The 21,466-nt window shown below is 42.7% G+C and overlaps 1 protein-coding gene across 43 annotated transcripts in view; it reads left to right on the top strand.

Moving 5' to 3' along the window:
- The window catches only part of ank3a (ankyrin 3a), a 135,730-nt gene extending 115,126 nt beyond the window's left edge, over positions 1-20,604 (top strand). For 17 of the 43 annotated variants that reach the window (XM_055018639.1, XM_055018647.1, XM_055018652.1 and 14 more), the window contains 11 exons: positions 128-5,944; positions 8,286-8,360; positions 8,754-8,885; positions 9,154-9,297; positions 11,598-13,095; positions 13,292-13,454; positions 13,724-13,801; positions 14,121-14,204; positions 14,343-14,450; positions 15,431-15,522; positions 18,529-20,604. In XM_055018639.1, coding sequence (XP_054874614.1) covers positions 128-5,944; positions 8,286-8,360; positions 8,754-8,885; positions 9,154-9,297; positions 11,598-13,095; positions 13,292-13,454; positions 13,724-13,801; positions 14,121-14,204; positions 14,343-14,450; positions 15,431-15,502 — 8,171 coding nt within the window. In that variant the 3' untranslated portion in view covers positions 15,503-15,522; positions 18,529-20,604. Of the gene's footprint in view, positions 1-127; positions 7,397-8,285; positions 8,361-8,753; positions 8,886-9,153; positions 9,298-10,129; positions 11,129-11,597; positions 13,096-13,291; positions 13,455-13,723; positions 13,802-14,120; positions 14,205-14,342; positions 14,451-15,430; positions 15,523-18,528 lie in introns of those variants that run through there. The other 26 variants (XM_055018624.1, XM_055018623.1, XM_055018630.1 and 23 more) reach the window with 8 other exon arrangements.
- Positions 20,605-21,466: the final 862 nt, after the last annotated feature.

Raw genomic sequence — 21,466 nt, 5'->3', positions numbered from 1 at the left:
CTGTGATTAATGCCCTTTCTGACTGACTCAAATTTCTCTTTCTGGTTTTTATGTTTTATTTCACGTTATTTTATGTTACATTTTATGTTGGCCTCCTTATTGCTTTTGGTTTAAATTATTGTTGAAGAAACAACTGATCGAAGCTCGCCGAGAACACAGCCTTCTAGCTACCCTCACAAACCTGTCTTTTCAACGAGATCTTATCAGGCGTGGTCGCCTGTTCCTGTCGCCGTCCCTGGCCAAGCCAAGTCTGGGTTTGGCTCCCTCTCCAGTTCGTCATCCAACACGCCCTCTGCCTCTCCATTAAAGTCTGTCTGGTCCATCAACTCTGCCTCCCCCATCAAGACCAACATCCCTGGATCACCTGCCTCTTCTGTAAAGTCAGTTAGTGACATGGCCTCTCCTATCCGATCTTACAGAACCATCTCCTCTCCTATAAAAACTGTAGTCCAGCAAGCCCAGTACCCTGTCCAGGTTGCCCCCAGTCCCCTGGCTTCACCAGGGAAAAGTGCCCCAGACCCCTTATCTATGAAAGGATTGGCGGCGTTGTCTTCGAGGACCTCCCCTATAACTGTCACTGGAGGAGGAAGTCCTCTTCTTGAGAGAGCATCCATGGGCATGACCCCGCCAACCTCTCCAAAATCCTCTCTGAGTATGTTCAGTTCACCCCTGCCATACAAGACCATTATGGGAGGCTCTAGTGGCACAGCATCTTCCTCCTCACCCATAAAAACAGTCCCTGGTCTCTCGTCTGTACGTTCCTTTGCTTCAGATGTCGCTGGCCCTGCAAGAAACCTGTTCTCCTCTCTTTCATCACCACTTAAATCCAACACTACTCCAAGTGCCGCAGCTCTGATCAATGGAACTGTGTCACCTACACAGTATCGCTCATCATCCCCGACATCTCTTCTCACCAGCAGTCTGCAAGAGAGAATACAAGCAACCACCAATGCTGCGACTACAAGCGTCAATGCAGCCTTTGATGAAGTTGAAAAAACATTCAATTCTTGCTCTGCAGGCTATGGCACCTTGAAGTCCATGTCCTCTTCTGCGTCGTCCTCATATCAGTCCATTAGATCGTCAGCTTCTAGTTCCCTTTACGCCTCTCTAAGATCTCCTCCTAATATCACCACTGCTGTAACGTCTAGTACAATGACTGTTCCAGTGTACTCTGTTATTAATGTGCTGCCAGAGCACCAGTTTAAAAAGTTACCCGAAGTGTCCAAGTCAGCTGCTGCTCTTCTGTCCCCAAGGAAGACTGTGCCCCCTGAGGTGAATGCTCAGTTACAGTCTTCCTTTGCCAGAACTCTTTCCCCTATCAAAGCCCCTCTGTTTTCTGCTGGCCTCAAATCGAACACCACATCGCCACTGTCATCCAGTCAAGAGATTCTAAAGGATGTTGCTGAAATGAAAGAGGACTTGATACGAATGTCAGCCATTTTGCAGACAGACCCAAATTCCACAGCCAATAAAGGATTTCAGTCAGATTCTCCCAAAGAGGCTAAGATGGAGGATGAGGAGCCATACCGGATTGTGGAGAAAGTGAAACAAGACTTGGTAAAAGTGAGCGAAATCCTGACTAAAGATGGTGTGAAGGATGGTAGGGTTTCACTGGCTAGAGGTTCACTGGATGACATACACTTCTCAAAAGTACAAGTTGAACAACCACCAAGCAACTGGAGCTATCCACCGAGATATGAAACTGTGGTTCCTCAAGCCAAATCAAAAACAATACCTGATAGAGATTTTAATCTCTCCAAAGTGGTTGACTATCTGGCTAATGATGTGGGCAGCAGCTCTTTCTCCAAAATGCATGACACAAAGCATAAAGCAGATGAGGGCAAAAGAGAAGGAGAGGGCAAGGAGAAGCAGAAACGTGTCTTAAAACCCACTATAGCAGTTCAGGAGCATAAGCTCAAAATGCCTCCAACAAACATGCGATCCTCACCTTCAGACAAAGAGATCAGTAAAGTAGCTGATGCACTTTTTGGAGCAGACACTGTGCTAGAATCCCCTGATGATATCTCACATGAACAAGATAAAAGTCCTCTCTCTGACAGTGGCTTTGAGACCAGGAGTGAAAGGACACCTTCTGCTCCTCAAAGCGCAGAGGGCATGGGTCCCAAAGCCCTTTTTCAGGATATCCCAGTTCCACCAGTGATCACTGAGACTAGGACTGAGGTTGTCCATGTCATCAGGAGCTATGAGCCCCCAGAGGACAACAAACAACCTGCAATGGAGGATGCACATCCTGTGAGATATATTGATTCAGATTCTAAAGGGCACCAGAATCAAACTCCATCAACTCCAGACCAGAGCAAATGCTATTCAATAAAAGTCAGTCCTGATGAGGATCCAATGGGAAAAGGAATGAGGGTAAAGGAGGAAACTCACATCACTACCACCACCAGAATGGTATACCACAAACCACCTGGAAAAGAAGCAGCATCAGAGAGGTGTGAGGAAACTATGTCTGTGCATGATATAATGAAGGCTTTTCAGTCAGGCAAGGATCCTTCAAGAGAGCTGGCAGGACTGTTTGAACACAAGTCTGGCAATGAGGAAACATCACAAAGAGTCCTCGAAGACATTAACTCCAAACCTAAAGTTGAAAGAATAATTGAGGTTCACATTGAAAAAGGCAATAAAGCAGAACCAACAGAGGTCATCATCAGAGAGACAAAAAACCATGCAGAGAAGGAAATGTACTACTACCCAGGCAATAGACAAGAAGAGGAGGAGCCTGAGGAGTCACTTCCAGTATACCTTGACTCCCCCAGAGTGAACACACCACTATCCCAGGAGGAAGACAGTCGCCCTAGTTCAGCCCAGCTCATGGCAGATGACTCCTATAAAACTCTAAAACTACTTAGCCAGCAGTCTGTAGAGTACAATGAGGATGAATCATCAGAGCTTAGAGGAGAGTCTTACAATTTTGCAGAGAAAATGTTACTTTCTGAGAAATTTGACCAATCTCATTCTGACACAGAGGAATATCTGAGAGATAGGTCTCGCTTCCACTCACCAGACAGAAGCAGTCACAGTGAAGGTAGATCAGGTGGGCCAAGGACAGAGTATGTCTTTAGATCATCGAGAAATGTCTTTGACAAATCTGGACGAATGGCCAATGTTGATGATAACTTTGACAAACTCACACTTGTGCAATATTCCTCAGAGCCTGGTAGCCCAAAGCAATCTGTTTGGATGCGTGTGTCAGATGATACACAAAGTAAAGACAGAGGGCAGCTTGTGTATGAGGACAGAGTGGACAGGACTGTAAAAGAAGCAGAGGAAAAATTAAGTGAGGTTTCCCAGTTCTTTCGTGATAAAACTGAACAGCTCAATGATGAGCTCTCATCTCCAGAGAAGAAGTCTCGCAGACCTGACTTTAGAGAATCACGATCAGGGCCCAGTTCAACACACAGCAGTCCAGAGAGGTCAGTGTATAGGAGTGGAGGTAGTGGAGAAGAGTGGAGCAGAGAAAGGCTTAGAGACAGGTTCGGCTCCAGTGACAGGAAGTGTGCAAGTTTACCCAGCAGCCCAGAAAGGAGAGTATTGCTACAGTACAGTGATTCGGACCCAAGAAAACAAGGAGATGGTAAATCACAGGGTAGCACAGGTGAAAACCCTAAACCATTTCAAATGTCTTCCTCCAAAGTCAGTGCAGTGAGGCTAAAGTTTGAGCAAGAGGCTCAAAGGCAAGATAGGAGTCCTCAGGGTGGTCAAAATTCTAATCCTCCTATCAGGAAACTCCAGGAAAGTAAACTACCTGTGTATCAGGTGTTTGCTGGTTCAAGTAATCCAAAAACCCCAGAGAATGTGGCAAACCAAAGGAGTGAATCAAATAGGTTTTCACCCAAGCATGAGAGCAGTGGAAAAGATCAGGAAGAGAAAAGGTTATTCAAAACGTGGGAGAGCCAAGGATACGGCAGCTATAAACCCCAATCACCCAAACTATCTCATTCTTTAATCCAGGATTCTATGAAAGATTGCAGTAATAGTGATTCCCAAAGACAAGAAACAACTAAGAAAATAATCTACACAGAGTTTGTTGTCCGGGAAAATCCAAATAGCAACGACAGTCTAAAAAAAAACTCGGAATCGCAAATTCCTGTAAGAAAGTCGTCTGATTTCTCAGAAAATCACAAATCCAGCTCTTTAAAATTAGATTCCTCTGTTGAAACACATGACAGGGCAGGGTCTCATATACCTACTTTAGCTAGAAATCGCTTACACAGTAGCTCTGATTCCAACAAGTCTGTTCGTGGATCATCTGGAGGAAAATCCACAGACTCATCAGAGGGTAGCCTGTCAAATGTAGTATGTAACGGTATTGATAGTGACCAAGTAGAGTATTTGGATCAAGTAACTCCTGTAGTTGTCACTGAGGGTTTCAAAGATATTAAACCATTACCTGTGTATGTAAGCATTCAAGTAGGGAAGCAGTATGAGAAAGAAACAGCGTCGGGGCAGCTGGGAACATACAAGAAGATAGTAAGCCATGAGAGTAGGACAGTGCATGAGACTAGAGGTGCATTTTACACTGTCAAACAAAAGCAGTCTCCGTCTCCTCAAGGAAGTCCGGAAGATGACACTCTAGAACAAGTGACATTCATGGATAGCTCTGGGAAAAGTCCTGTTACCCCTGAGACCCCTAGTTCAGAGGAAGTGAGTCTGACCTCCAGAACACCAGACTCCGTGATAGGCTTCATGCCTGGCATGCCAAGTCCTATCCCTGAGGAGTCTGAGGAGGAAGAAGGGAAGACCTTTATCTACAAAGAGCCCTCAAAGGAAAAAGCTAAGCCAGCTTCCCCAGAGACTCACAGTAAAAAACAGGATGGAGAGAGACAGAGGTCAAGGGACAAAAGAGTGGCTTATATAGAGTTTCCACCTCCTCCTCCTTTAGAAGCCGAGCAGTCCGACCCTGAGAAAAGGGGTTCATGTGCTTCATCTGAGGCAGAGACAGAAATGATGGAGGTGAACCTCCAAGAGGAGCATGATAGGCACCTCTTAGCTGAGCCAATCATCAGGGTCCAGCCTCCATCCCCTATTCCCCCTGGAGCTGATAACAGTGACTCTAGTGATGATGAGTCTGTCTTCCATCCCATCCCTATCAAAAAGTACACCTTCAAAATGAAAGAAGAAGGAGAGAAACGATCAAAACCCAAAAGATCAGAAAAAAATGGAAATAATAAGGAGTCTGGAGTCAATGGTGTTGTAAAGGGGGAGGATGCTGACTTTGAACAAAATGGCAATGATCAGTCTATCACTGACTGCTCCATAGCAACCACAGCTGAGTTCTCCCATGACACAGATGCAACTGAAATAGACTCTTTAGATGGGTATGACCTTCAGGATGAGGACGATGGACTGAGCGAGGACCCTAAAACATCTAGTCTTTCTAATGATGGAAAAACAACTGACCGCTCATTTAGTCAGTCCAAGCTTGAGGTGATAGAGGAAGAGAAATGTGATGAGGGTGGGGATAATGGAAAGACTAAAACCAGCACATCTTCAGCAAAAAGTAGTGGAGATGAAAAAGATTATACCCTCGAAGGAAGACATCCAGATAGACAGGGCTTTGGAGATAACTACTTTGGCTACCAACTTGAAGAGGAGCTGAATTCAACCTTTAAAACTGTTGCCACCAAAGGTCTGGACTTTGACCCCTGGTCCACAAAAGGGGCTGATAATGACGGGGTTTATGAGTCCAAATCAAAAGAGGACGACCCCAAGCCCTTTGGTTTATCGGTGGAGGACAAATCACAGGCTACAACACCTGACACAACCCCTGCTCGAACACCAACTGATGAGAGCACACCGACTAGTGAGCCTAACCCCTTCCCTTTCCACGAAGGGAAGATGTTTGAGATGACCCGCAGTGGTGCTATTGACATGAGCAAGCGGGACTTTGTTGAAGAGAGGCTTCAGTTTTTCCAGATTGGTGAGCATTCCTCTGACCCTAAAACAGGGGAAAAGGGGCGAGGGGGCAAGATCCTGGGGGTACTTTCCTCTCAGTCAAAAACAGGGGAGAGGGCCACAGTAGATGGGAAGGTGAAAGTTATAGATACTACCATAGACAGCAGCACTACACCAACAACACCAGCAGCAACTACAACAAAATGCAGCCCTGCACAGCCTGGCAGTGACACTTGCTATGCTGGTACCGATGCCCCCGCCTGTGAAGCCATAGCTGAGACCGCCTCCTCGTGCACAATCACAGCCTCTAAGGTTGATTCCAAATTACGTACTCCTATTAAGATGGGCATAGCTGCCTCTATAACTGTGAAAAAAGACTCAGGGGATCTCACCGATTGTAAAACTGAGATGTCAGAAGGTCAGATGGTGCCAGAATATATTAGCATAGAGGGCCAATGTACAGAGAACCAGTCTAGCAGTCACACTGAGCCCAGGTTAGAAAGAAGAGATTATCCTTCTGAAAACTGCAACAACAACAATAACCTTGAGTCCTCCAGTGTTCAGGCCAATTACATTCAATGTGGTAGTGTGGTGTTTAATTTGCAGTCCTCCTCTGAGCCCACCCTTCAGAAAGCTAGCAGGATAGAAACATTGTGCTGTAGAGATTTAGAAGAGCGAGTGGAAGTACACAACAGCAGCCAAGCACAGGAGCAGAAAAATGAAACTGCTAAAGAAAATGAAGTGAAGCAGCATAGGTCAAGACTTCCAGTTAAAGCATCAGGATGGTCATTTCACACACAGGGAACAGCCATAGGCAAACAGAAGCCCAAACAAGCAGTGAAGGTTGAGGTGAGGAAAAGAGGAGAGCCAGCCATAGCCAAAGTAGAGCCCAGGTCTAGGATACCAATCAAAGATGTTAAAAAGAGCAGCCCTGCTGCTGCAGCTAGCTCACTTGTTTCAATTCGGGTTTCCTCACAGCCAATGAGGATTTCGGACTCAGAGAGAGCAGCCATACAGTTGCCCTCAAGACTACCACTGAAGGACAGACATCAGGTCAGCAATGTGACAAGTGAAGGAGCAAGTAGACAGGACAGGCAGGAGAACGCTAGTGAACTTTGTAAGCGCACCATCGAATACTTTAAAGGCATTAGCGGGGAGACGCTAAAGTTGGTGGACCGCCTGTCAGACGAGGAGAAAAAGACGCAGACAGAGCAGTCGGAGGAAGACAGCACCTCCCGGAGCACCTCTCTGTCGGACGCCTCCCAGCCTTCCCAGCCCTCCCAGCCCTCCCGCTCATCCAGGTCTGGTAGAGGTTCGAGGGCTGAGGCCGGGGCCGCGTCCGTAAGGGCAAAGGTGGCGACGACGGACAGGGCCTCCGGCAGTGAGAGGAGCAGGAGGAGTAGGCGGACTGGTGGGAAGGAGGGCAGTCAGGGACTCACAGGGTCTCGAACGCCTCCCATCGCGGAGATCAAGCCTAGTTTGTAAAACTTTCACACTATGTTAAAATACATCTATATATTTATATATATTTCACTTTTAGTTGCATGACATCGTTGTGATCGTTTAATGGATTGATTGGAATGCCTGTGGCGTGTTTACATATTCTCTTCAGAACAGTAGCTGTCATTTAAATTTCTTTTTTGTCATTGATGTACTGTGTACTGTATTGTCCGTGTTGCAAGATTCTCTTTCCTCTGTTCCCTTCTTCCAACCCTGTTTAACTTCTGTATAATAGAGTGAGCATGCCAGTAGTAATGACTGGTCACTGGCACAACCAGTCGATTGTTTGACAACTCCCTGGTCTGTCTGTCTGTCTGTCTGTGCAGGCTGGTTACTGAGTTATTGTGGTAGTTTGTTCTTACTAGAACTGTTCATGCAATTGTCATTTTAACTAACTAGTGTTGGCAAAGAACACACAAAAGCGTCTTCGCATGTTGACATTGTAGATTCTAACATAGATCTTTCCACCCTAGATCTGTAGAACTATGAGTCTGTCGTTGAGAGTCATGTTATGCTTTGTTTTGTGTGGTTCTCATGACAGTTACTGCCTGCCTAGAGGATACATACCACAAACAGTCACAGAGCACCACTTACTCTATGGACATATTTAAGTTGCCCATAATGTCTCTCGTATGAAATGTCCTTTTCTTGCCATTGTTGGGAAATAACTGCAAAAAGCTAGATTACAGTAATCTGTTAAGCATTGTAATATGAATATTTTCAACACAGCTATGATTAATGTTGTTGAGTCTGATGAATAAGTGGCCAGAAAAGGAAGATTATACATATTTATTTTTCTATTACATTAGTTTATAGAGGAATAAGAATGAAACGTATTAATGGATTCTTGTCCTCTATCTCCTCAGGTCCGCAGAGTCCTTGTGAGAGAACAGACTTGCGCATGGCTATCGTTGCCGATCACCTGGGACTCAGCTGGACAGGTGAGGATTATACAATATTGCTCCTTTTCTGTCTCTCAGTTACCTACTTTCTTTCTGAGCCTCTGTCAATCTCAAACCAGTATTATTTACTGCCAACTTCAGGCTAGCTGAATGTCCTACAAATTCTCTACTGTATGATGTCTTAATATATCAGTGTAATGAGAGGCTGAAAATCATTTCAAAAGATCAAAAAAAGACGAAAGCATTCAAATTAAATGTAGTAACTGAAGCTGTAAGCTGTTTTATTATTCGCAGGATTTTAATAATTGTGAAATTTGTATCGTATTTCATCATCTGTAATTTGTGTGTTTGGACTATAAATAAAATGAGGGACAATCAAATATTTTAAGTTTGAATATTTATGTTAGAGATGATGTTATCGTCCCATCACAGAGCTGGCTCGGGAGATGAACTTCACAGTGGATGAGATCAACCACATAAGACTAGAGAACCCCAACTCTCTGACAGCACAGAGCTTCATGCTCCTTAAGAAATGGGTCAGTCGGGAAGGGAAGAACGCCACAAGTAAGGCTATTTTTATATCTTAAAATCTTACATTTCTCTCTATTCTCTTCTCTTACGTTTTATATTTTCTTTCTTAGTCATTCTGCTGTTGACTTCAGGCTTAAAGTGCATCATCAAGTGTCATCCGTTGTCTCCTTTCTAGGCTGTTAAATTTCGGAAATGTATTTTGTTCTAATTAGTAAAACACTGGAATACTCACTTTTGCTCAGATTTACATTCCTTCCTTCGTTGCTCTTAAGGTCACTCACTTTTATCATCTCTTCCACAGCGGATGCCTTAACTACAGTGCTGACCAAAGTCAATCGGATGGATATTGTGACTTTGCTGGAGGGCCCGATATTTGACTATGGTAACATTTCAGGCACAAGATGTTTTGCCGATGATAACGCTGTTTTCCGGGATCAGGCTGATGGTAAAGTTTAGCTCATTCTAGCTGACCTCTTACCTCTTCCTGCTACCTCTTTCGTTGTGCAAATGCATGGATCACTTATGTGTCACCCTAGTGCAAATCCTAGTTGACTTATAGTCAGATTTGGACTTTGTTTGGACAACTGGTTTCCACTGTTACCCAACGGCATTTCTGATTTCTGTGCTTCCAAAGTATATTTGCAACTCAGATAATGATACATTTCTATCCTTTGCTTTTCACTTTAACTGAAACACATTTTTTTCAATTGGCTTCAGTGGAATTAACCATCATTTTTGTCTCAGTCAAGTCCAATAAACTACCCAGTTGTCACAAATGAGCAATATTAACTGTTAAAATCCCATTCTAAGTGCATGCTGCATACTACTACATATTGCTTTAAATGTTTTTTCAATTATATGTGACTTAAGTAGAAATTATATAACCCTGTAGCGTTTGCTTTCCTCTGTTAATTTAGTTTAGTTCTCCTAGTTCTCCTCCAGTTCCTCTGAGCCTTCCTTGGATAGATGAGAGCATCTCTTCCTCTGTGAAACCAGACTGATTCCTCCTCCTCTTCCTCCTGCCTCCCATCACCTCCCCACAGCAGAATCCGCTGCTGATAACAGCACATAACAACTCTTAACAAAATAAGAGTCATGTGTTGGTGATTTTTACCCACTCCTTGTCCATCCATAATATTCATTCATCCTCTTGTTGTGCAAGCATGTTTCACATCATTATGAAGTTTTTTTTATTATGTATTCTTTTGTTCCTCTTTCTCCAAGTCACTTTTTGTTTCTTTTTTATCTCCTGTGCATGCCTTATTCCTCTTCCATAGTCTGCGTAATTATCCCCTTAACTCCCAGAAGCACTCAGGCAGCTTTCATCCTGCAGACACCCAGTCCCTTCTTTCTACCGCCTACCCCAACACCTCCACCCACTCCCCTCACTCCCCTCACTCCCACTACAGCACTTCACTGCAGCCCCTTTCCCCCGCGCCGCTCTCCAAGTTATGAGTCCTCCATCATGCTCAAAGACTTGGCACCTTTAGCAACATTTGAACCGTCACAGTTCAACTTCCTCTCCCCTCTTTCCCCATGCCCCAACTCTCAGTGTCCCTCTGCTGACCCTCGTCAATCCCCTTCCTTCCCTTTCTCGCCCCGCTTGTCCTCCCCAATCCCCCTCATCACCTCACCTTTGCCTTGCTCGCCTACTCCATCGCCCATTCCTTCTCCAGTTACTTCTGTCCCACCTTCTCCCACCTCTGCCCCAGCCTCACCCACACCAACACCAATCCAAGCAGAACCAATCACCTCGTCTGTTACATTATCCGGATCTACCTCTGACTTGTCCTGTCATGCTGATGCTCCCCTCAAACCTGAAACGGCACCCAACGACCTCAGACCCGCCTCTGTTGCCCCCAACCTATCTGAACCCATCATCTCCTCACCCCCAGGCATGACCTCCCCTTCTCTCACCGCCTCTCCAAGCAAAGAGTCTTTACTGGCCCAGCTGGCCTCCTCCTCCTCCCGTCCTGTCTCCCCTCTCTCCTTGTCTACTCTCCCTCCCGTCTCTCCCTCAGGATCCCGTTGTCCTAGCCCCAGTCCTTCATCCCCTCCTCTGCGCTCCCTTTCTCCCTGTCCTGCTTGCCAGTGTACTTGTGCACCCGTAGTTACTCCACCTCCCACTCAATCTCGCATCGACCCTTCTAAAGTGGAAATATACATTTAGTGTGCTTTGTCCTTTATCTTTCCTCTTCCTTCTCATATCTCTCATTCGTCATCTATCTCATGTCAGCATGTAAGCAAACACTCTGGCAAATGTTAAAATGTCATAACATCCCACACTATGATTTATCTGGCCTTATGTCACTAACGTGTCCCACTCTCAATGTCTTACTTCACCAAAACCACTAAATTAACGCTAAATTAAAACTTCTGCCAGACTGTCAAACATTGCTTTTATGATTACTGTCAATTTGAATATACTTCCTTATATATGTTTGATAATTTTTGTTGAATACTTAGTTTTAAAAATGGCATTTTCAAGAAATTCTATAAAATATATGCTTTTATTACATTTTAGTGCATATGTTTGATATTGATTTGACATACTGCCATTATACAGTAGCTCTTATCATATCGTTATCAAAGCTAGTGGTTGGCTGGCTACATGCTTTACATTTCAGCCTCTGTGCCATTGTCCATGTCACATGGTGTACGTGTTTCAGGTTGGTGTGTTATATTCTTTTGTGGCATGCTTTCGCTGCGTGTATGTCTCTACATTTGTCATCCTGTCACCTACAGATTATCAAAGCATTCTAGCAGAGCTGCGGTCCCCCGCTGCACTGCACTCCAACCCCCACTTCCTGGAGCCCGAACTCCCCGTCACCCCCAACCCTTCCCTTGCCCACCACCAACAGCATCATTACCCAGAACCAGACACCCCTTTGCTGGCTGACACCCAGCCCCAGCCCCTGCCCTGGAGTCCGGAGATAGAACCCGGTAGCAGAGAGCCGGACAGCCCCCCTAGGAGCCCCCCCAGACCCTGTGAGCTTGCCCTGTCCGTCCCGGTTTTTGAACTCCCCGATCCTGTTCCTTCTAAGGTCAGAAAGCCCCACATCGCTCTGAACGACCAGCTGCTCTTGAGTGAGGAGGAAGACAGGTCTTTTCAAGAGATGGAGCCGACACACAGGCCCAAGTCACCCTCTTTCCCCGCCTTGTGCGAATTAGACGTCGACATGGCATACTCCACATCTTCCCCTTCACTGTCATCAGTGTCATCAATAACCCCTTCATCGCCTGACAGAGCACAAATGGGAGATGGAGGAGCGCAGATGGGTGCCCTCAATGGGGAACAAGAGGATGCAGGTTTGGCAGGACGTGAAAAGGAAGTGACAGAAAAAATAGAGAAGGTTGTTGAGATGGTTGCAGTAGAGTTAGCGGAGGGAAATGGATTAGTGGAAAAGTGGGTAGAGCAGGATTTGATTAAAGACGTGGAGAGAAAATGTGAGATGATAATACAAGATAGTTTTAAACTGGCAGAGGAAGATAGCATCATTTTGGTGGAACAGAAGAAAGGGTCTGCAGAGGAAGAGAGAGATGTGATAAATGAGCTGGATGACGTTATTCAAGATGGAAATAAGGGGGCAGAATGTGAGGTACAAGAGGTGAAAGATGTGCAGAATCTGTCAGAAGAGCAGCATAGTCTGACAGAAATTGGGCATGAAGTGGAAAAAGGCTGCAATGAAATAGAAGAAGAGACTGTCAAAGAGGGTATTGATGAAACACCTGAGGGTCAAAAAGTTGATGGGGACTGTGAGGAAAAGATCCACCAGGGTGACAGAATGGATGACACAGATGCAGGGCTGCAGTTTAAGGATGAAGGGTTATGTGGCAGTGAAAGAAATAATTGCGGGACATCAGAAGGGGACTTGGCAGCCGAGGACCAGACTGTCCCTGTCCTCTCCCCTCAGGCCTGGGTTGAGGCACTTGGGGAACTTCAGCCCAGTGAGTCTGGATCCAATGAGGAGGATGAGGAGGGAGAGAAAGAAATTCCAGAAGAAGCAGTAGGATCTTTGTTGGAGGAGGTGAAGGAAGAAGAAGAAGAAGAAGGCTCAGAGGAGAAGGAGGAGGACGAAGAGATGACCGAGTCCAGGGTTCAGGAGATTCTTGATCAGGATGAACAGGCAGAAAAAGACGTGTGTTCAATTTCAGGTTGGCACAGTGATTCATCCAGCGTCAATGTGGAGCCACCGACGCCGGGCCGCAGTGTCAGCTCAGACCTTCTCGACAGGCGGGAAAGGTAAAAGTGTTGCACAATTATATGTATATATTAAGTGTCCCAGAACAGTTTTCCAACATGAATTTGAAATCTAGAGTACATCTTTTTTTTTTTTTTTTTTTTTTTTTTTTTTTAAATCTCTTCAGATAATTTACATTTCAGGTCTTAACATTATCCTCCTAGTAGAAATACTTATTCTGTATTTCTTACCCAACAGCCAAGAGAACTCTAGCGACTCCATCACTTCCTCGTCAAGGGGAGAATCAGGGAGGTCCCGACAGAACGGCGACAACTCAAAGCACTCACCTCAGGACGCCTCATCAGAATCATCAAACGGCAGAAAGGAGGATGGAGCACTGGTGTCGGAGAAAAAAGTCCAGGTACTGTTGCATAAAATACAAATGAGCAGAGCCACATAAAAGATCCTAGAGCGTTCAGTGTAATCCTCTTTTTATCTGTTGTTCGCACTCGGGAAGCATGAAGATTTACACTGAGCTAAAGAAACATAAACTCCAGTGTTATTCCAGGTTTCTCTTTTTTTGATACGGCAAACATGGACTTGAAGCGCAGAAAGAACATCGACTACAAATGTACCAACTACCTAATTATTTGTGACTGACTAATCATTTTATAATACCTTCATCAACAGTGTGTTAGTGTAGAATCTGGTTCAGAGGAAGAACAGACTGTAACCACCAGAATCTTCAGACGTCGTCTCATTTTAAAGGTAGCCTGAAAGCCCGGAGCAGAAGCTGGACTTGTGGTGTGGTTTGGTTTCATTTAGAGCGGTCGGCCTGGTGTGCATCGTCGTAGTCTTGCTTGGTGTCTTAGTAGCTTCATTCTCGTCGTGTGTGTGGATATTTGTGTGCAGAAATATGTTTTTGTACGTGGACTTGGTTGAAGACTAACCCAGCCTTTTTCTAACATGAATGTTTTTCTCTCCTGAGGTTTTTGTTTCAGTGTGGTGATGGTGAAGGGTTGTTTTCTTTCATGCTTGAAGCCACCAGCAAGTCAAATATTCATGTGCTAACCACAAACACTTACAGGGAGAAGAAGCGAGGAATATCCCAGGCGAGACTATGACAGAGGAACACTATATGGACCACGATGGTAACCTCATCAGTAGAAAAGTAAAGTAGAACTTCATTCCCTTTTCCCATTCAGCTCTGAAGTAAAAACCTGTCACAAAGAGAGTTGCATAATGTTTCTATAACTGCTAACACATCAGCTCTTTTCTCCCTTTGTCGACCTCCTTCTGCGTTGGACAGGTGATCAGGAAAGTCATTCGTCGAGTGTCTACTCCCACACCAGACAACCAAGGAAGTTGGCACAGAAACCTTCCACGTAGCCCCATTCTCCATGAGGATTGGTCCAAGGTTGGCATGAAGATACACTTAGACTGGGTTTCTGCAAAGTCTACTTCACATGGAAAACATAATCGGAGGAACAGCTGATATAACAGTTTGTCTTAAAGCTGCACAAGACTTTGAACTATGTATGAAAAATACCTATCTTATAAGTTTAAATCACATGATAGGGCTGAAAAACAGAGCATTATGTCTCATATTAATCTTGTGAGACCTGAAGTTAATGAAATGCTTTTCCTAACTTTAAAGAACATTAAGAGGGGTTATTATGAGAGAAATCAAGCTTAAAGAGGTTAAGAAGTGCCATTGATGTGTTAAAGACTTTAAAGTTGCATCTAACTTCTGGTTGAGTGCAGCTTTAAGTCAAATGAAATATCAGTGAGATTAACATATTTTTTCCTCTGACTGTAAAGGTGGATTATTGTCAAACACTGGGTTAAGTGATTCAGGAAAACTGGCCTCATTATCTGTATTCTGGGGGAAAATACAATAACATGCAGCCATACGAAGTGCAACCTTGCATGCTGTGTTTGTGACAATGTGTGGTATCTATTGTATTTTCATAACAAAGGGGATGCTGACTGCGCTGCTCCTGACTGTGTGGTTGTAATGATCTTTTCATGCATTTAACCAGTTAGTCAATATTATGACTAATGAGTGCTGTGAGTCTGCTGTGAAAATACAATCTGCCTCTTTTGTTTCTAACTCATTTCATAACAGCGTAGTTTTTCTTCATCTAGGTTTCCAGTTGGTGTGTGGTTTGGGGCCTAATTATATTTCCTACATTGAAGCTACTACTACCTTTCACCACTTTCAGACTGTGAATTAATAAATGTTTCTGCAGTGTGTGGAGTTGTCTTTTCTTCTTTTTTTGTTTGCTGTTTCAGGTTTGCAGTGGGTTGCAATTAGTTTTTGTCCTATTAGAAGATTGGAATACTAATTGTAATTCTATGTGTGTTTGTGTTTTGTTTTTTTTTTGTTTTTTTTAGAAAGGAGACGGGCCAAGAAATAGCAGGCGAAAGGATGACAGAAGATCAGGGGATAAAAAGCATCACTCATAGGGATGGTTGTGCTCTACCAGGTACAGCAACTTAATGTTTTTACTGCAACACACTCAGTATAGTTCCCCTGTTTTTGTTGTCCTTGTGTACATGTAATGTTGAGTATGTATCTGTGCATTATTGCCCTCTTATGTTTGTCTCATACCTAAACAATAATGTCACAATTACATATTGTGGTTTTAGTGGGAGTTATGTAACGTATTAGCTTCTTGACAAACAATATCAGTGCGCAGTGACTTCCCAGAGTCGTGACATCACAGTACGGTTGCTAGGCAACCAGCAGATATGCTGCGAAGAAGTGCTGTGCAGTCGAACAGACAGTTGTTGAAGCACATGAAACTCCACCTAAAGCTGAAAAAGCTTGTTTGTATTTGTGCATGCATTCAATAATGAATGTGCAATGAGGTAATTACTGGGTTTTAGAGATTTTAACTGATACACATACAGTACACGGGCACTCATTTTAGGCATTTAAAGTAAAGTGTGGGTGCTTTAAGGAACATTGACATGCATATTTCTTATTTAGCAAGTGCAGTAAACAGAAAAAAATGCTCAATCAAATCAGCGTTTGGTAGGATGACTTTTTGCTGTCAAACCAGCACAAATTTTCGGTGCACAGTTTTTCAACACCTCCCTCACTGGACTGTGTGATGGACAATAATCCAAACCTCTAAGTGCTAAAAACTTGTACATGGCACTGTACACGAGAGTGCTATTGACCTTCTTGTTTTACTCTCAGCAGGAAAGTATAAAAAACATCAAACTGTTCCTTAAATCAGATATTTGCTCCGTCTCACTGTCACTCAGACTCCGTGCAAACAGCTGACTGGTCTGAGCTGAGTTATCCACTGGCAACATTTCTGCCCTCTGTGCTCCCAGAGTGTGTGTGAATAGCGAACGGTTACAAAGGGAACATAGCTGGTGGGCGGTACACACCTCAGCATTATATTGCCCCGCTGATACCCTCCATGCCTGTTTTTGTCCACTAAATCCCTGACCTACAACAGCATTGTAGCATCCAAAAAGACTTTGTTATCCCACTGGCCAGACTGTTAATCCCTACTGCTGCTCACCCTTATGTTATGTTTGCAGTGAATCATTCCATCTGTACAAAACTGACTTAGAAATGAGATGGCACTGCTGTGAAGTCTGGCAAAGAGTTTCTATGGTAACGGAGGTCACCATAACAACCCACGGACCACCGTGTCTTATTAACATGTAGTCATACTAAGGAATGGAAGATCGTGATTTTTTTTTCTTAACCTTTTAAGAGTGTGCTCATGTGGGGAAAATGTTCTTTAATGAGAAAAAGGTTACATCCTTTGAATTAAATTTAAGGTTCACCCCCAGCTGTGAGCCTAACTCCACCCACTACACAATTTTCAATCCATCCATGAGCTATTCCCACCTTGTTTCTAAAGAGGATGGCAGGAGGCTGGAGCTCATCCTGGATGACATTAGACGAGAGGCGGGGTACAACCTGAACATGCTGCTTGTTCTTCGCATGACTAACACAAAGAGAAGGACAACCATGCAATCTCACATTCACATCCATGACAAACTTAGAAGCAACAATATCATGTCAAGTCCACATATAAACTCCCTTAGATGGATAGCAGGTTCGAATCCAGAATCTTCTTTCCGTGACACTGCTAACCACTGCTGAATAATGTTGGAAAATACAAAAATGTTGACAGTGGGAAGATATGATCTTGCATTTCACGACTGTATGAGCATGCAACAAATAACAACTCTTGAATCTTGAATATAAAAAGAGAGTGCCTGTGCCACAGCAGCTTCTTCTGAGGTGGAGGAATCATTCCTTCAGAATCCCCTGACGTGAGCATTAATGCAATGGTGGTACATGGGGTTACATTGGACACCTTTGCAGAAGCACGAGTGTCTAAAGAATGTAGTCCAGATGTCAAAAGCACCAGTCTGACACCATTTTGTCAAAACTGAAAAATACTAAGTAGACAGTTAGCAAAAAAGTGTGCAAACTCCTATGAATGAGTGTGAAATCAGCATGTTTATGAAGGTAAGCCTAAGTTTAACAGGCTCCCACACAAGGGCAGAGGCTGAAGGATGCAGGCCGCCTACCTCTGACAAGAGCGTGTTAACTTGCAAATTTAATGACGTGGATAAATCCCAATTGGTTGACTCTGTGTCAGCACTGGATTTGTAATGTTGAGGGTATTTTAAAGCAGTAGATGGCATGTTGAGCCTTTATTACTCTTTAGTTATGTGAAAATTGGCATACGTTTGTCTGTCTGTCTGTGCGCAACATTACTCAAAAACTAACTAATGGATTTGGACGACATTTTCAGGGAAGGTCAGAAATGGCACAAGGACCACCTGATTAGATTTTGGCAGTGATGCGGCTTATAGTCTGGATCCACAGATTAGCTAAATATTTCTCTATCGTTGTGAGATAGCAGCACGGCGTCACTGTAACTATGACCACAAGTGAATGCTACGTCAGTGATCCAACTACAAATCCACCGCTGCGGACTTATCAGAAATGATACAAGGAACAGTGTTTAAATTATGGGGCTGTTTCCGAATCCCATCAATTGCCACCGCCCGCTACATATTTAAGTCACGCGATTCGGTTTCCGTGCATAACGTACACATGCATATCACACGTCTGTGCTCCACGTAAGGAGCATCTTATGGGTACATCTATATTAAATGGATACATTCTATGTTGCCGTGATTTCTGATCATCGAAAAGTAATAAAAAATGCTGCATTTCTACAATAATATGCTGCATTTCTGACAATGCCATATGGAGGAATGAACAGCCTTGGCGGAGTACTGCGCTCTCTGAGCGCTTTTCTTGTATATTAGTATTAACATTGATGTGTTTAAGAGTGCATTTGAATGTGTAGTACGATGTAATTGCAGATAATGTTTACCTTAATTGAATTTTCTCATTAATTTGGACATGTTCTGTCAATTATATTCTTGCCAAGTGTTACAGTAAATGTGCTGCAATGTGTGATGTGCTGTTCTGTGTCTTGCAGATGTAGAGGAGCCGGGTTTGCTGTTTCCTGGGAACAAGTGTTCAGAAGGCTGGAGAGTTCCAGTGTGAAGACTTAAGGCAAAGGTCCAGTCTGCAACTATCTGCTTCAAATAAATGGTTTTGAGAGGAGTCAACCCTTCTGACTTACGCATGAGCATGAAAAACTCACTCCCTGTCAATCAAAGAAAGACCGGGAGGTTCTCACTTTCTGACTGTGGTCGACCAGTGGACAATGATTCTGCTTCCTGTTTTGTGTGAAACGATACGTGCCATCGGTCCACTGGTGTCGTGAGAGCTTTCTGAAGGAGCATCGTTTTGTTGTGAAAAACAAACAAAGACTCCGTTACTGACAAACCACACAGATGCAACTGTGACCAAAGATGGCACAAGAGCTCAATCACCACGGTGGGTGGAAAGAATGAAGTCAACACAATAACACACAAAAAAAATCTAATGGAACACTTCTGATCCAACTTCAACACTCGCCTTATAGTTTTTTCTTGAACCCATTGTTGTCAGGATGTAAATTGTTTGGGATTTTTTTTCCTTCCTTTTTAAAACTTAAACTAACACAAAAGCTTTTTTCTGTATATAAAATTACAATGTGTATAATTCTTTAAAAAAGGGGGGGAGGGGTAAGTTACTGGTTGATAGCGCACTGAGGAGAGTGACCTTTTCAAGTGCTTTCGAAAATTTACTGAGTTTAAAGATTTGAGTGTATCTTCACAGGTTCTTGTATAATTAATTATTAGAGCAGGTATAATGTTTGTACATGAAAATGCTGGTTTGATTTTAACAGAGGAAATTTCCAGAAAAATCAAATTTCAGTAATTCCCAAAGTGGGAATGGATCTAATCCTGCAAAAAAAAGCAGCCTTTCAGAGTACTCATATTTTCATGCATGCTCTTCACATTATTTTAAGTACAATTTTTACAAGTTTGCAAACACTGTATTCAAGTGACAAATAAAAAAACCCTTTATCTCTGTACACATATAGCCCTAACATTTGTCACCGATTTTATATTTTAAATTGAAAAAGGATACCATAAAAGCATTTATCATGTTGGGGGTGAGGATGAAAAAAGTTCTATAGCTTCTTGAGGATGTGATGTCTTGTCTGTCTGTGTTAAACTGGAGGGCAGCTTCTGCTACAGGAACGAGTTAATCTGAATGTAAATGCTAGTAGGCTGGCTCGCTGTAAAATTATAATTGTATTGTACGTATTGGCTATAAGGTGTAGGAGTCTCTGTACACTGTTAGACTGTTTGTAATCATTTTAGCAGTGTTCCAATTTGGTTTTCTAACGGCTGCTGTGGTATTAAAGGAAAACTGGGGCATTTCACTTTGGATATTTTGGTGAAGTATTTCCTTAATTTAAAAACTTACTCACATTAAGGACACATAAAGACATTATTTGATTGTAGCTCTAAATAGCATATTGTATGACAAAACACTGGATGGTCAAAAACAATTATTTAAGCATTAAATAAATTGTGTTTTACTCTGAAACTGTGTGATCTCTTTAGGCTTGAGAGTCTGTATATGCAGTGTCGAATAGATTTGTTTTCACTAGCTCACTGACGAAATTTTACTTTTACATTACATTAGGAATTATCTTTGTATTGGTTTTCATTAGATGCCCATGTAGTTCAAGTGTGGTGTTCTACTGGTGCGATGGCTCAGTATGCTGATGTCTATGCTGTGGACATGAAAACTATGTAACTTTTATTTTCTTTATTGGGGGGAAGGGGGGTTTAAAGGAAGCCAGGTAGGGTGCTGTACCACATCCCCTTATACTTACTATGTCAATCAGGGGGTAGAGGATCCTTTGATATGGTTGAACTATCAATTTTTTGTCAATTTTGTTTGATATGTGTTTTCACCTGAGCAGATTTTTTGATGTTTGATTCTTACTAACAGAGTGAAGCCATTGAACTGTAACTATTCTAGCACTTTGGTTATTCAAGGTCTTTTAGAGGCTATAGCAGCAATGATGCCACCACAAATGTTTCAGACGTCTTTAAAAAAAAAATCTACCTAAAAATAAAAAAAATAAAAATGCAATGATTTCGCAGTACAGTTGTTTCTGTTCTTGTCTTTGTGTCCTTGAAAATTTCTTATCATGTAAGTCATCAGATGCGAGAGGGACTTCAAAGTTGTGCACTTTTTTTCCAGAGTGTCCTTGAGATGCCTTGTGGGCCTTGGCAGTGACAATTCACCGTGAGGTTATTGCTGATTTCTGACTAAGTTTATCATACAATGCAAAAAAACAAACACACATTTTTTTAAAAAATCAATCCCATGAAGTCTGGCCCCTTGTATGATTTATTAATAGTCAGAAAATTGTCAGAAATAAGTATAATGAAATTTAACTTATTAACTATTACCCCCTACGCATGTCCATACATTTTATATCTTACTGTTTTCTTTTTCCTTTAAACCTTATGCTTATACACATCTTAAGAAACTCCAGGATTTATTGTTCCACATTATTATATTTTTCAAGCTGTAATTTTTTCGTACAGATGATGGAACAACTCATCTATAGATAAAGTCTATGATTTAAATTATATTGATATTGTGCTATTAAGTGTGGAACACAACAGAGAAACTTCCTGTCACCTACTGATTACATATATGAAGCAATTTTTAGAATACTACCCTTATGTGGATATGTAGTAATGGCAAAATGATCTTTGTTCAAGGCTTCAGGGAACACTTGGTTTATTTATCAGGATCAGGAAAAAGATCCATTTTATTGCCATATAGATTTTCACTTATGAGGAAATTTAACAGTATACAGTGACAAGTGGAAAACTTTAAAGATAAAAGCTTTAAAATACCAAGTGTTGCAAGTCAAATAAAATGTAAGTTTTATAAGACAAATAAGAAGCAAATGTAGCAAATCAAAACAACTATCAAGGTGTTTTCTCATACTT

The sequence above is a fragment of the Amphiprion ocellaris genome, chromosome 16 (genome assembly GCF_022539595.1).
Source record: "Amphiprion ocellaris isolate individual 3 ecotype Okinawa chromosome 16, ASM2253959v1, whole genome shotgun sequence".
In the NCBI taxonomy this organism is placed as follows: domain Eukaryota; kingdom Metazoa; phylum Chordata; class Actinopteri; family Pomacentridae; genus Amphiprion; species Amphiprion ocellaris.
The sequence above is the reverse complement of the archived record's forward strand: the minus strand, read 5'-3'. Positions and strand labels throughout refer to the sequence as shown.